We start from the raw sequence: 13,789 nt of genomic DNA on the forward strand, positions 1-13,789 counted from the left end.
ATTGATGTACCTTAAACTTCTTTGCTAACCTGGCTACCTCCCAGGCTTATCCCATGATACTTGCATGTTATTATTTATCTGGCTCTTCAGACCCATTATTCATTGCTCAAATTCCCTTCATCATCCTGGCTCCTCTCCATCTTTTTGTCTTCTTCCTTTTGTTGTGGGTGTGCCACTTGTAGGATGAATGGCTTTGTCTGTCTCTACATAAACGATGGGGCTGAAAAGCTGTGGAGGCAACTCCTGCATGAGGACCTAATCAAAGACTTCCTGAGAGCCTAAAAATTGGTGATACAGTAAATGCCAGCCAACTGGGAACTGCTACTTAGAAGAAATGCTTACTTAGGACCAATGGGACGTGGAAAGTTGGTATACAGGGCACCATGGATTACACAATGAGCCTGTGGTTGTCTTTTTATGAGCTAGCACTGGCTTTCTTATCTGCTCCTGGAGACTGAGCAGTTGATTCTCAGTCACATTATCTCCATCCCCCAAAGGAAGGTAGGTCAGACCGTGGGTGGTTCAGGGGGCAAAGCAGCATCTGTTTCGCAATATGGTCTACTGACTACTTCCTTGTTCGTTCTTTGTGGCTGCTTCCTAACCTGCTTTTGGGGGGTTCCTTTTTTGTTTTTTGTTTTTGTTTTTGTTTGTCTGTTGCCACAAAGACTGTGCCCATGGTTTGACCTGATCTGTTCTTCTCAAGGCACTGCTGTCAAGCTCCTATCATTTGCTTCTTTGGTGCATTGCCCCCTTGGTATTTTATGTTGTGGGCTCCACGAAGGTGAGCATGCAGCCCTCTTTACTGTCATCTTTGTCTTTTTTTGTATGTTAGTCCTGGTGACCTTCTCACTTTCACTTTCAGTTTTGGTTAGAGTGTGAATAGGGGACATCTTTACTTTCTTCTTCCTTTGACTTTCTCAGCTTGCCCTGGAAATGGACACACTTTCACTTTCTATTACAGTTAGAGGGTGAGCTCAGTGTCAACTTTGTCTTTGTCCACTTGTCTCTGTGAGCCATTCACTGTCACTTTTGGTTTGGATTGGTCCTGGTTCCTCGAATAAGTGCTAGTCTACCAGTTAGGAGTACTGGGGACCAGCTCCCTAATGCCTTTTACTTCCCAAGGAACCATGCAGGCATATGGCCTGTACAGCCTTGAAATAATACCTGAGAGAATCCCCTGCTTAGATTGGGACTTTTGACACCTCATCTCTTATATCTATCTGTTCATTGTTCCTTCTGTTTGTGGTTATCTCTCCTTTCTCCAACAAGGGACACCAGAGTAGTGCACTGAAAACCATTCTGGTGACATGAGGTCACAATGATAAATCTCATGATATGGACCAATATAAGGGGGAGGCTGCTAATTTGGCCCTCAGAATATCTTGGGGAATCTGACCACTGGATGCATGTTCTCTTCCTTGCCTGACAACACTGGGCACAGTCTAGGATTACCCCTTCCTTATTCTTTGTCCTCATCCTACTTACAGTCATCACTATTCTTAAAAAGTTTTCCCCAGGTGAAGTGGTGGCTGCCTATAAAAAAATACTCAGGCCACCAACAGATTGGGAAAGGATCTTTACCAATCCAAAATCTGATAGGGGACTAGTATACAATATATATAAAGAACTCAAAAAGATGGATTCCCAAAAATCAAATAACTCTATTAAAAAATGGAGTACAGAGCTAAACAAAGAATTCTCAACTGAGGCATACCGAATGGCTAAGAAGCACCTGAAAAAATGTTCAACATCGTTAATCATCAGGGAAATGCAAATCAAAACAAAATGAGATTCCACCTCACACCAATCAGAATGGCTAAGATCAAAAATTCAGGTGACAGAAGATGCTGGTGAGGATGTGGAGAAAGAGGGACACTCCTCCATTTTTGATGGGATTGCAAGCTGGTACAACCACTCTGGAAACCAGTCTGATGGTTCCTCAGAAAACTGGACATAGTACTTCCAGAAGATCCAGCAATACCTCTCCTGGGCATATACTCAGAAGATGTTCCAACTTGTAATAAGGACACGTGCTCCACTCTGTTCATAACAGTCTTATTTATAATAGCCAGAAGCTGGAAAGAACCCAGATGTCCCTCAACAGAGGAATGGATACAGAAAATGTGGTACATTTACACAATGGAGTACTACTCATCAATTAAAAACAATGAATTCATGAACTTCTTAGGCAAATGGATGGATCTGTAGGATACTATCCTGAGTGAGGTAACCAAATCACAGAAGAATACACATGATATGCACTCACTGATAAGCAGATATTAGCCCAGAAACTTAGAATAGCCAAGATAGAATTTGAAAAACACATGAAACTCAAGAAGAAGGAAGACCAATATGTCGATTCTTCACCTCCTCTTAGAATCAGGAACAAAATAACCATGAAAGGAGTTACAAATTTCAGAGCTGAGACAGAAGGAAAGACCATCCAGAGACTGCCTCTCCCGGGGATCCATCCCATATACAACCACCAAGTGCAGACACTATTTCATATGCCATCAAGATTTTGCTGACAGGACCCTGACACTCTTGCTTATGAGGCTATGCCAGTGCCTGGCAAATATAGAAGTGGATGCTCACAGTCATCTATTGGATGGAACACAGGGTCCCTAATGAAGGAGCTAGAGAAAGTACCCAAGGAACTAAAGGGGTCTGCAACCGTATAAGAGGAACAACAATATGAACTAAGTAGTAACCCCCAGAGCTGGGTCTCTATTTGCATATGTAGCAGAGGATGGCCTAGTCAGCCATCAGTGGGAGGAGAGGCCCTTGGTATTGCAAAGATCATATGCCCCAGTACAGGGGAATGCCTGGCCTAGGAAGCAGGGTTAGGTATGTTGGGGTGCAGGGTGAGGGGAGGGTATAGGGGGATTAGGGGATAGCATTTGAAATGTAAATGAAGAAAATATTTAATAATAAATGCCTTAAAAAGATTAGGTTAATATACACCTTTCTATTATTGACCCTGTCTCCCTTTCTCAGGGTAAACAGGATGATCTCAGTGATGAGGACAAAGGCACCTCTGCTCTAGCGCCCCCACCCAAAGTTGTCAAGCTTCAAACTATCCTCTGGACCTGCTGTCCCAGACTGCTTGCTCGCTAGCCCTTTCACTCCTGTCCCATTGGCGGTACCCCCAGCTTACCCCTTGCATGATCAAGGGGGACTTTGCCTTTCAGCTGCCATTTCTGTGATGCCTGACCATCATGATGGATTTCCTCACCCCAACAGGCCTCATCCTCCTCAGGTATAGCATGAGGCTTTCTCTATCAAACTTGGCCTTGATACAGAGATAGGCCCTGTAATCCCACTCATCTGACAAACTTGGAACTAATCACAAAATCTGCCAATGATTCTGGACCAGATTCCCGTGATTTTGAACAAGTACTAAAGCAATGAGCCATGCAACTCTAGATCAATTATGATTGGTATAATCTCATTAAGGCAGTGATCAACTCAACCTTGTTTCTTAAATGGAGGTCCACATGACATAATTTGTCTGAGATTCAAGCTAGAATTAACCTGGAATCTAATTTTAACATTAGTCTTGACGTGCTTACTGGCCAAAAGGCATATCAGATTGCATGCTGATTTTAACCAAGTGGCTGATCTTGCCTTTAAGGCCCTTAAGGCCTGTATCCCCCTAGACCCCTCTTCTTACTTTCTTAATCTTGTTCAGAGCCTGAGGAGTCCTTCATGGACATCCTGTCCTGTTTGACTGAGGCAGTGGAAAGAGAGGCTGATACTTGCCCTACCACAGAGACATGCTAATCAAGCAATTCACATGGGAAGGCTTTAGTGGCCCCTTTTGAGATGCTGTGGGAACCACAGGAATGAAGATATCCATAAATGGGTTGTTGTCACTCATGATTTTGACCCTGGTTTGGGCCCCATTGAAGCCCTCCTAGAATCCATCGATGCCTTGGTCATAGAGTATATATAAATGATGTGTTCTCCTCCTGAAGGGCAGCATGATAGCACCTGTTGGGGCTGTGGTAAACCTGGTCACCTTAGATAGGACTGCCCCTTAGCTAGGCCCAGGACTTTTGTAACAAAGGACTTTTGTAACAAAGGTTTTCATTAGGGTAGGTATTGCCATTCTCAAAATCAGGAAGACAATTTGAACCTCAAAAGGGGCAATCCTCAGCCCTGTTAGTAAGTGGAAGCCCTAATTGGACAGGAGTCTTTTGGACCTTGCCTGTGCTTTCTCACTCCCTGATGATGATTGTACATTTAGACAGTATATCCATTAAATGGTTGGTGGCCATGGGCATATGCCACCATAATATCAAAGATGAATTAAAGAGGTTCCCCTATTGGAGATTCTGGCCTTGTCCTTCCATTATGAGTAATGGAGGCTAACAGACCACCAAAATGACTACTTGACCTGTCTGTTGGCAGGCCTTGGAGAGCAGTCAGGGATATTTTATATCTGTTGTGTCTTATGTTCCCCATAACCTCTGGGGAAGACATTAGAAGACATTATGGACAATCACACCTTTTTTTGATGATGTTGAAAAACATGACCAACTAGGCCTCACAAGTGCTGAAATTGAGGATTGCCCCAAATTCTTATGGCTACTGTATACCCAGCACCATTTGGCATCAAGGTACTTGACTCCATATCATTTTCCTGGCTGTCTGAATCCAATATATGTGTGGACCAGGGCCCATTTTGGAATCTAAGCATTCTGCTCTCAAGGAACTGGTCTTGGAACAATTAGCTTTGGGTTATTTGGAGCCCTCAACCAGCAGAAATCATACTCCTACTTTTGTCATTAAAAAGAATTCAGGGAAATATAGGATTCTACAGGACCTGTGATCCATTCATGAACATATGGAACAATAGAGACCACTCAAGTGGTAATGTCTCTTCATAGTGCTATCCCGCCCAAGTACCATGTGATGATTTGGAGCTATAAGACTGCTTTTTTCTAGATCCCTCTGGTTCCCTGAATAGATGCCATTTTGCCCTCACAGTATGAGAATCTAATATAAATAACCAGCCAAAAGATATCTGTGGATAGCCCTGCCTCAGAGCATGCATAACCTGACCATTTGTCAGCTATAGGTGTTTGGAGTCATATAGGTAGTCTCCAGGGATGTCCTTGTAGTCTGTTACAGGGATGATATGCATACACATTCTAGCCTGCCAGATCTTGAAAGGATGTCCTCTCAATTGTTACTTAACATAGAAAACTCAGCTTGAAGATTTCTACTGAAAATATTCAGAGTCCCTCTAAATGTCTTCCTGGGGTTTTCTATTTCTAGAAGGATTTAGGTTCTGGCTCTCTCCGTCTTGACAAATGTATCCTACTCCCTTATGAAGTTACAGGGATTTTGTGCAGCTGTTAAACTGGCTCAAACCTTTCCTGTCTCTTGCAGACCAGGAGATGAGGCACCTCTTTTCTAACTTGGAGGGGCCTAGCATCCTCGACACTATGGTTAAACTAACATCTCAGGCTAGCAAGCTACAACCAAAGTTAAAGCACTCCTTTTTTATCAGCTCTGTAAAGGTCTGATTCAAAGAAACCCCTCCAGCCCATAATTCTCGTCCCTTGAGAGGGTCTTAAGAGTGGTATGGCAGAATGTGCCCCCCATGTGCTTGACCCGGCCCACTCTGATTTACTTAAGGTCTCCTCATGTTTGAGATTGTTTTCTGCCTTTTCCTTAAGGTGAGAGGCTTAGAACGAAGAACTTATAATAGGGAACCAAACAAAATAATCCTACCATTCACCCTACAATATTCTTAATCATTAGGGGAAGATTCCATCAGTTTTCAAATACTGGTGGGGTTCTCAAGCTCGTTGGATAATCACCTGCCACCAGACAAGCATCTTTCAGCTCTCTCTCAGCTGCCAATAACAGTTAAACCCCATAGCATACATAGCTCTCACCCCATTCCCAAGGCAAATATGGCTCTTTCTGATGTTAATACAGCCACATATGGAGTTATTATCTAAAGACATGGGTGGAGTGAAGACACAACTCACATTCTCCCGAATCCTGGCTCAGTGCAACTAGGTTAATAATTTAGTATCCTGAAAATTTTTCAGTGTTGCCAACAGGAGCCAGTCAATATTTTTTCAGTGAGTCAATATGCAATATAGGCTGTTGTACCTTGTCCTTCTATATTAAAAAGCAAGATAGCCCTGTGCATGTATGCATGTGATCTATTCAGAAGGCTCTCGAGAATAGGGCATATCAATGGTTCAACTCACACATTAGATCACAATCTAAACTGCCTGGCATATTAGCAGAAGGTAATGAGAGAACTGATGCCCTGATTATGGCTGTAGATATGGAGTTGCTAGAATAAGCCAGAATGTTATACCAACAATTTCACCTTTCCCCTCAAAATTTACGTAAGTTCCTGGCTGAACTGCCTGTGTTGCAATGTAAACATGTTGCATGCTCTTGTGCAATGTGGGCACCTCTTTTGCCATTGGGGCCTCTTGGCTGATCAGGAATTAACCCTACAGGTCTGCTTCCTAATGCAATCTGGCAAATGGATGTCACCCATTACCTAGCCTTTGGTAATCTTATGTATGTACATGTTGTGGTAGATATTTGTTTGACCTTTTTATATGCTGTGGGCATGGAAGGTGAAAAGTCCTCTCATACTATCAAGGCCATATAATCAGCTATACAATTAATGGGAGTGCCCTGGGCACTGAAGATTGACAATGAACCTGCCTACTTATTTCAGCAGTTCAGGACCTTCTTATACACATGGAGGATCAGTCACTCCTTTGGTGTGCTCCCTGGAATCCTAAAGAGATCCATACCTACCATTGTTGGAAGTCCTGTTTCATGTGAATTCTCCCTCCTTCAATGAGAAAGATCTGAGCCCTGTTTACAATCATTGGGCATTTTTGCTGAGGGACATTTTCCTCCCTTTGGTCAGATGGTGGGACCCAATAAATTCCCAATAGCATCAGCCCTCTCCACTTTTGACAAGGGGGTAAAGTTATGTTTTTGTTTTTTCCCAGGATGCAACTGCACCAATATGAGTGCCCTGCAGAAATATTCATCTGGCTATGGATAAGTGGGTGATGAAGGAGTCAAGAGAGGACCTGTAGATGTAAAGAACTTCCTGTGGTTATTTTTCTTCAGCCTGTGACAGCCGATAAGCTCTGGGCTTTGGTACCCCTGCTCCCATTCCTTTGCCTGTGTCATTTAACCCCCAGCCTACATTGTTCTTTTCTTTTCCAATGAGAGTTTTGGTTTACTCTTCTTCGACTTAGTCATTAGCAAGATGACTCGAAGGTATGTGGTACAAGGACGAATGTCTCTGCTTTATCACCAATGCGTTCTCTGTTGGCCCTTGTATCCAACCACACAATATGACTACAGGGGGCTTTCATGGAAATCCAACCTATGCCACCATGTTAGGCTTGGAAATTCACATTCCCCTTACTGATTACAAATTTCCAAGGGATCCCCCAAGCATATCACATCCACCCCTGCCTCACTGTACAAGGGTCTCTCATGTGCCCAGAATTGTGGAACTTCCTATCCCTGGGAATAAGCACTGCCAGCCTCTACTGGGTTTCAGAGTCACTAGGCACTACCCAATATTGTCATCTAAAGTTACACTTGGCTTGTGGAGGTTTACCTCACATGATCCTTCCAACATTACTCCCTATGTTAACATGGATCCAATTTGATTCTGATATGACTCATCATGAGCAATTGGGATTTATGTGACCCCTGTACTGATCTTGATTTATAGCCACTCACTCATAAAATATGGCTGTCTTCTTAAAGGGATTGTTTTTTTACATGTAAAGTGATCAATGAAAATGTGGACTGGGAAAACCCTGGTGATTGGCTGCCACATTGGCTGGAAAGCCACCCTAGTATGTGTCTGACCTCAAATTGTCTGTCTAGTCAACCACACCTCCATTATCAGGAGAGTCTTAACTACTTTACTGAAAAAGTTTCTCCTGACGGTGTGCTGATAAGATATATTACAAAGGCCATCTTGATAAGGAAATCAGCCACCATATGGGTGCCTGTGGTAAATACCACTCACTTCTATGCTGTCTCTCTGATGGCCCAGACTCACTTAAAAGCCAAACATTGGAGAAAAGAGGGATTTTGGAATTATAGCTGCCATTATTGTGGCCATCTTTTCAGGCATTGCCTGGGTGACAACAGCTGCTGTAGCCTTGACTCAGAGAGCCACAAGAGTGGAGACTGTCAAGGCTGTAATCTCTGAGTCAGGCCCAGGAGATACTAACTCAACATCTTTATCAATCAATCAATCCACATTTTAAAACATCAGATTGAGTTACTGACAGAAGAGTTGACCCTTGGTAGAGACATATCTTTATTGGCCTGACACCCGAGGTTTCACTAACTCTGCCTAAACCCTTTCTACATACAAAATGTCACTGAAGCATGACAACAGTTGACTCAATATCTTAAAGGTACCTAGTCAGACAAATTCCTTAACTATTCTGTGCTGGTAATGGAGAACATAGCCATCTTCAGTGTAATGAGGGAATTTGTGCTCTCCCTGGATGCCGGGTTCTTGGTAAAAGATAGAAAAATATTAAGAGGTTGTTTGACATCTCATGGATAGCCAATTATCCTATGATGGGAGGAATTGTTATACTAAAAATTATTCTAAGTGTCTTGCACAGAATATTTCTAGGTAGCACTCTGTAAATAAGTCAACCTTCTTGATTGTGCCCCCACAAACCCCAAGGAAGTGATCAAAGCCTGGATTTCAGAGATCCATGAGACTACCATGTAGGCTGACCCTCATTTCCCGCTTGTGTGACATGCCTCTGGAGTAATTTCTCTTTGAGGGTTGGTAGTCAATGAAGGGTAACATCCTGGAAGACAGAACATCTAAAAACACGTACAGTCCAGTATATTGGGAATCCTCTGAGATGGGTCAACAATGTTGAGGCAATGGCACCCTGGCTCCCAGTAGGCTACCAAAATCTGAAAACAAAAGGGTAGAAATATAGGAGGAAGGGTGGTGGCTGCTTACACCTAAACATTGGAGGCTGTGCAGTCTTGGAGGCAACTCCTGCATGAGGACCTAACTGAAGATGGATCAAGAGCTCAAAGATTGGTGACTCAGACAATGCCAGCTAATTGGGAACTGCTACTTGAAAGAGATGCCTACTTGGGACCAATGAGATGTGGGTGGAGGTTATAAATCATGCCCTCACCCTCCCAAGGTTTAATGAGTGAACTTGTAGTGGAGTTCTTAAGAGGCTTTTGTGGCCTTCTCACCTTCTCCTGGAGTATGAACTGTTGATTCTGTTCCATCTCATCTCTAACCCCCAAAGGCAGGTTAGGTCAGATGGTTGACATTCCAGGGAGCAAAGCACTGCTCACCCTATTGTCTATTCTGCTCAGCCACTGGTCAATCAGCATTTATTCACAAGGCAGAGAATTAATGGTACAATTTGGTTACACAAGTTTGAGACAGGAGATTCTTGGTACAAACATTACAATGCTGTGCCCACATCAGAACAAGAAATGAAGGCAGAGAAACAAGCATTTGAATAACCTAAGATTAAACTTTATAAAGTGTACAAAACATTATGCCTAAAAGTGGAGGCAGCACCATTCTTGCAAAATTTAGTCAATGCCTATCTTATCCAGGACATAACCTCAACATCAGGATTAAAATCTGGTTACCAAGGAGGAAGAAAAGAAAGACACGGTGATTTTAAGTCACCTTACCAGTACTTTCCTGATCTTGACACAGTGCCATCAAGGACTTAAATGACACCAGGATTTTGCTCCTGCAAAGCTGGGTTATCTGGCTTTGAATTTGGGTCATCATTTTGGCCCAAGATATGTAGTGGGTTCCATGCAGTATCTAACATAGTGTTCATACTTTGGGGAGGTCTGTTGCCTTCCCCTATTGGTAAACAGAAATACAGAGGAGTTGAGTAAATTAACTATAGTCACATAGTGGATTTCAACTATGTTGAGGAGATCAATAGCTGGCTTCCAAACATGTAGTTTAATGAATGAAATGTGCTAGATGAGGTGGTATGCCTGTGTAATTCCAGTACTAAGAGCCTAGTATACACACAGACACACACACACACACACAGACACACACACACACACAGACACACACACAGACACACACACACACACACACACACACACACACACACACACACTCACATATACCTACATTTAGCAGAACACAGAGGAACACACAATCTTATTCATATAAGAAATGTCCTTCACAAAGGCAGCATACACACACAGATCCATGCTTCAGTAAATAAATAGATAAAATTGACCTGAAAAGTGCACCCCCACCTCCCAGATATCAACAGGCTTCTCTTCAAATGCCCTATTTTCGCATGTATCTGCCCATGTCCTTGCCAAAGTCTAGGGTGGTTGTAATGGAATAGCGAATGAGCAGGTCACCAGCAGCCCAGGTAGGAACTATGGTGCTCACATTCCTGGACAGTGTGAGACAGGAGGTGGGAACAGTTGGAGTTGTATAACCTAGTGGGGAGGTGGCTTAAGCATCAAAAGTCCTGCTGGACTGTGCACTGAAGCAGACTCTTGTTAGACCGGACCATGGATCCTAGTGTCCTGCTCCTCCTTGCTGTCCTTCTGAGCTTATTTCTACTCCTGGTCAGGGGCCATGCAAAGATCCATGGCCATCTTCCACCAGGACCCCATCCTCTACCCCTCTTGGGGAACCTGTTGCAGATGGATAGAGGAGGCCTTCTTAAGTGTTTCATTCAGGTAAGAACTATACTGAGTCTTAGTATGGGTTTTCCCCTGCTTTTGTTTTGGAGGTCAATCATTGGAAGGAGCTGTTGGTTCAGGTGGGAAGATTGCTAAAGGGAGGGTGAAATACTGACTTGTAATGGATGCTGACTCCTTTTTGAGTTGACAGGTGAGTTTTGTTTTATTGGAATTCTGTGGGGGTACTTTGTTTGGAGGTATAGAAGTACTGAGATGTAGGCATGCAGAGATTTAAGCATGTAGAATTTTAGTCCTTTTTTTTTTTTTTTGTCCATTCCAGACAAAGACAAATATCAGAGGCATCACCATTAAGGTTTGCTTTTGCTCACAAAAGAGATTATCCTGAAGTGTTCCAGAACAAAGAGGACAAGAGGCAGGGCAGTAGGTAAGGTCTGTGGTTAGGTAGGTGATTAAGGATAATCAGTTATAAACACCATGCAACAGCCAAGCATTTGCTTGTGGTACAATCTTTACCAGCCTTTACAAGTGGGATTCCATATTTAATTGCAACTTTTCATTAAAAATCAGTTAACATTCATGGTTCTAGTTCCTGTTAAGATAGCTAATAGAGTGTCAATTATCCCAACTTGGGATTTAATTTTTTTTTTGCAGTTACTTTTCTTCTCTTTATTTTCTCCTTATTTATTTATTTATTTATTTTACATTCCAATATCTTCCCCAGTCTACTCCTAGTATCCCCTCACATAGACCCTCCCTTATCCCTCCCTTCGCTTTTCCTTGAGAGGAGGAATCCTCCTCTAGGTATCACCTACTTCCTGTAGCCACCCCTTACGCATCTTGTCACCGCATCATGAGGCATATCCTCTTCAAGTAAGGGCAGAAAAGGCATCTCAGTTAGGGGACCAGGATCTACAGGCAGGCAATAGACTCAGGGTGATCCCTTGCTTGTGTTGTTAGAGACCAAACTGCTCATTTGGTAAGTATGTGCCAGGGGGCCTAAGTCCAGCCCATGCTTGCTCTTTGTTTGATGATTCAGTCACTCAGAGCTCCCATGGGTCCAGTTTAGTTAAATGTGTTCGTCTTCCTGTGGACTACCTGTCCTCTTCTGGTCCCTAAATCATTCTCCCAACTCTTTGATAAGACTCCAAGATTTTCATCTAATGTTTAGCTCTGGATCTCTGCATATGTTTCCATGAGACTTGGGCTCTCAGTGGTAGGTTATGCTAGGTTTTTGTCTGCAGGCATAACATTGTATTATTAGTAGTGTTGGGAACTGGTTCTTCCCCATGGGATACGTCTCAATTTGTGGCAGTCATTCTACGTAGTTCCTCCTGTGAGTATTTTGTTCCCTTCCTAAGAAGCTCTGAAGCATTCACACTTTGGTCTTTGTTCTTTTCAGGCTTCATATGGTCTGTCAATTGAATCTTGGGCATTCCGAACTTTTGGACTAATATCCACTTATCGATGTGTGCACTCCATGTGTATTTTTTTTTTGTGACTGGGTTACCTCATTCAGTATGATATTTTCAAGTTCCATCCATTTGCCTATGAATTTCATGAAGTCATTGTTTTTAATAGCTGAGTATTACTCCATTGTGTAAATGTACCACATTTTCTGTATCCATTCTTCTGTTGAGGGACATCTGGGTCCTTTCTAGCTTCTGGCTACTATAAATAAGGCTGCAATAAACATAGTGGAGCATGTGTTCTTATAACATGTTGGAGCATCTTCTGGGTATATGCCCAGGAGTGGTATAGCTGGGTCCTCAGGTAGTACTATGTCCAAATTTCTGAGGAACCACCAGACTGATTTCCAGAATAACCATCAGCAATGGTGGAGTGTTCTTCTTTTTCCACATCCTCGCCAGTATCTGTTGTTATCTGAATTTTTGATCTTAGCCATTCTGACTGGTGTGAGGTGGAATCTCAGGGTTGTTTTGACTTTCGTTTCCTTCATGACTAAGCATGTTGAACATTTCTTTAGGTGCTTCTTGGCCATTTGAGTTCCCTCAGTTGAGAATTTTCTGTTCAGCTCTGTTCTCCTTTTTAAATAGGGATACTTGGTTCTCTGGAGTCAACCTTCTTGAGTTGTTTGTATATATTGGAAATTAACCCTCTATAGGATATAGAGTTGGTAAAGATCTTTTCCCAATCTCTTAGTTTACATTTTGTCCTATTGACAGTGTCCTTTGTCTTACATAAGCTTGAAATTCTTTTCTTTTTATTATTTGATATTTTCTTTATTTACATTTCAAATGCTATCCCCTTTCCTAATTTTCCCTCTGAAAATCCCCTATCCCTTCCCCCTGCCCCTGCTCCCAAACCCACCCACTCCCATTCCTGGTTCTGGCACTCCCCTATACTGGGGCATAGAACCTTCACAAGACCAAGGGCCTCTCCTCCCATTGATGACTGACTAAACCATCCTCTGCTACATATATAGCTAGAGTCACAAGTTCCACCATCTGTTTTCTTTGATTTGTGGTATAGTTCCAAGAAGCTCTTGGGTACTGGTTAGTTTATATTGATGTTCCTCCTATGAGGCTTCAGTCCCCTTCAACTCCCTGGGTATTTCTCTGGCTCCTTCATTGGTGACCTTGTGCTCTGTCTAATGGATGATGGTGAGCATCCACTTCTGTATTTGCAAGCACTGGCAGAGCCTTGCAGGAGACAGCTATATCAGGTTCCTGTCAGCAGGGTCTGGATGGCATTTGCCTAGTGACTGGGTTTGGTGGTTGCTTATGGTTGTGGATCCCCAAGTGGGGCAGTCTCTGTATGGTCGTTCCTTAAGGCTCTGCTTCAAACTTTGTCTCTGTAACTCCTTCCATGGGTAATTTGTTCCCCATTTTAAGAAGGAATGAAGTATCCACACGTTGGTCTTCCTTCTTCTTGCGTTTCAAGTGTTTTGAAAATTGTATCTTGGATATTCTAAGTTTCTGGCCTACTGCTACTTATCTGTGAGTTGCATATCATGTGTTTTTTTTTTTTTTTTTTTTTTTTGTGATGGGGTTACCTCACTCAGGAAGATATCCTCCAGATCCATCCTTTTGCCTAAGAATTTCATAAA

At 42.7% G+C, this 13,789-nt stretch overlaps 1 protein-coding gene across 2 annotated transcripts in view; it reads left to right on the top strand.

The window, feature by feature from the left end:
* Nucleotides 1–10,503: 10,503 nt before the first annotated feature.
* The window catches only part of Cyp2b9 (cytochrome P450, family 2, subfamily b, polypeptide 9), a 37,312-nt gene continuing 34,026 nt past the window's right edge, over nt 10,504–13,789 (top strand). The window contains exon 1 of one of the 2 annotated variants that reach the window (XM_011250431.3): nt 10,504–10,758. In XM_011250431.3, coding sequence (XP_011248733.1) covers nt 10,655–10,758 — 104 coding nt within the window. In that variant the 5' untranslated portion in view covers nt 10,504–10,654. The remainder of the gene's footprint in view (nt 10,759–13,789) is intronic. The other variant, NM_010000.2, reaches the window with a different exon arrangement.

Source organism: Mus musculus, chromosome 7 (assembly GCF_000001635.26).
Source record: "Mus musculus strain C57BL/6J chromosome 7, GRCm38.p6 C57BL/6J".
Lineage (NCBI taxonomy): Eukaryota > Metazoa > Chordata > Mammalia > Rodentia > Muridae > Mus > Mus musculus.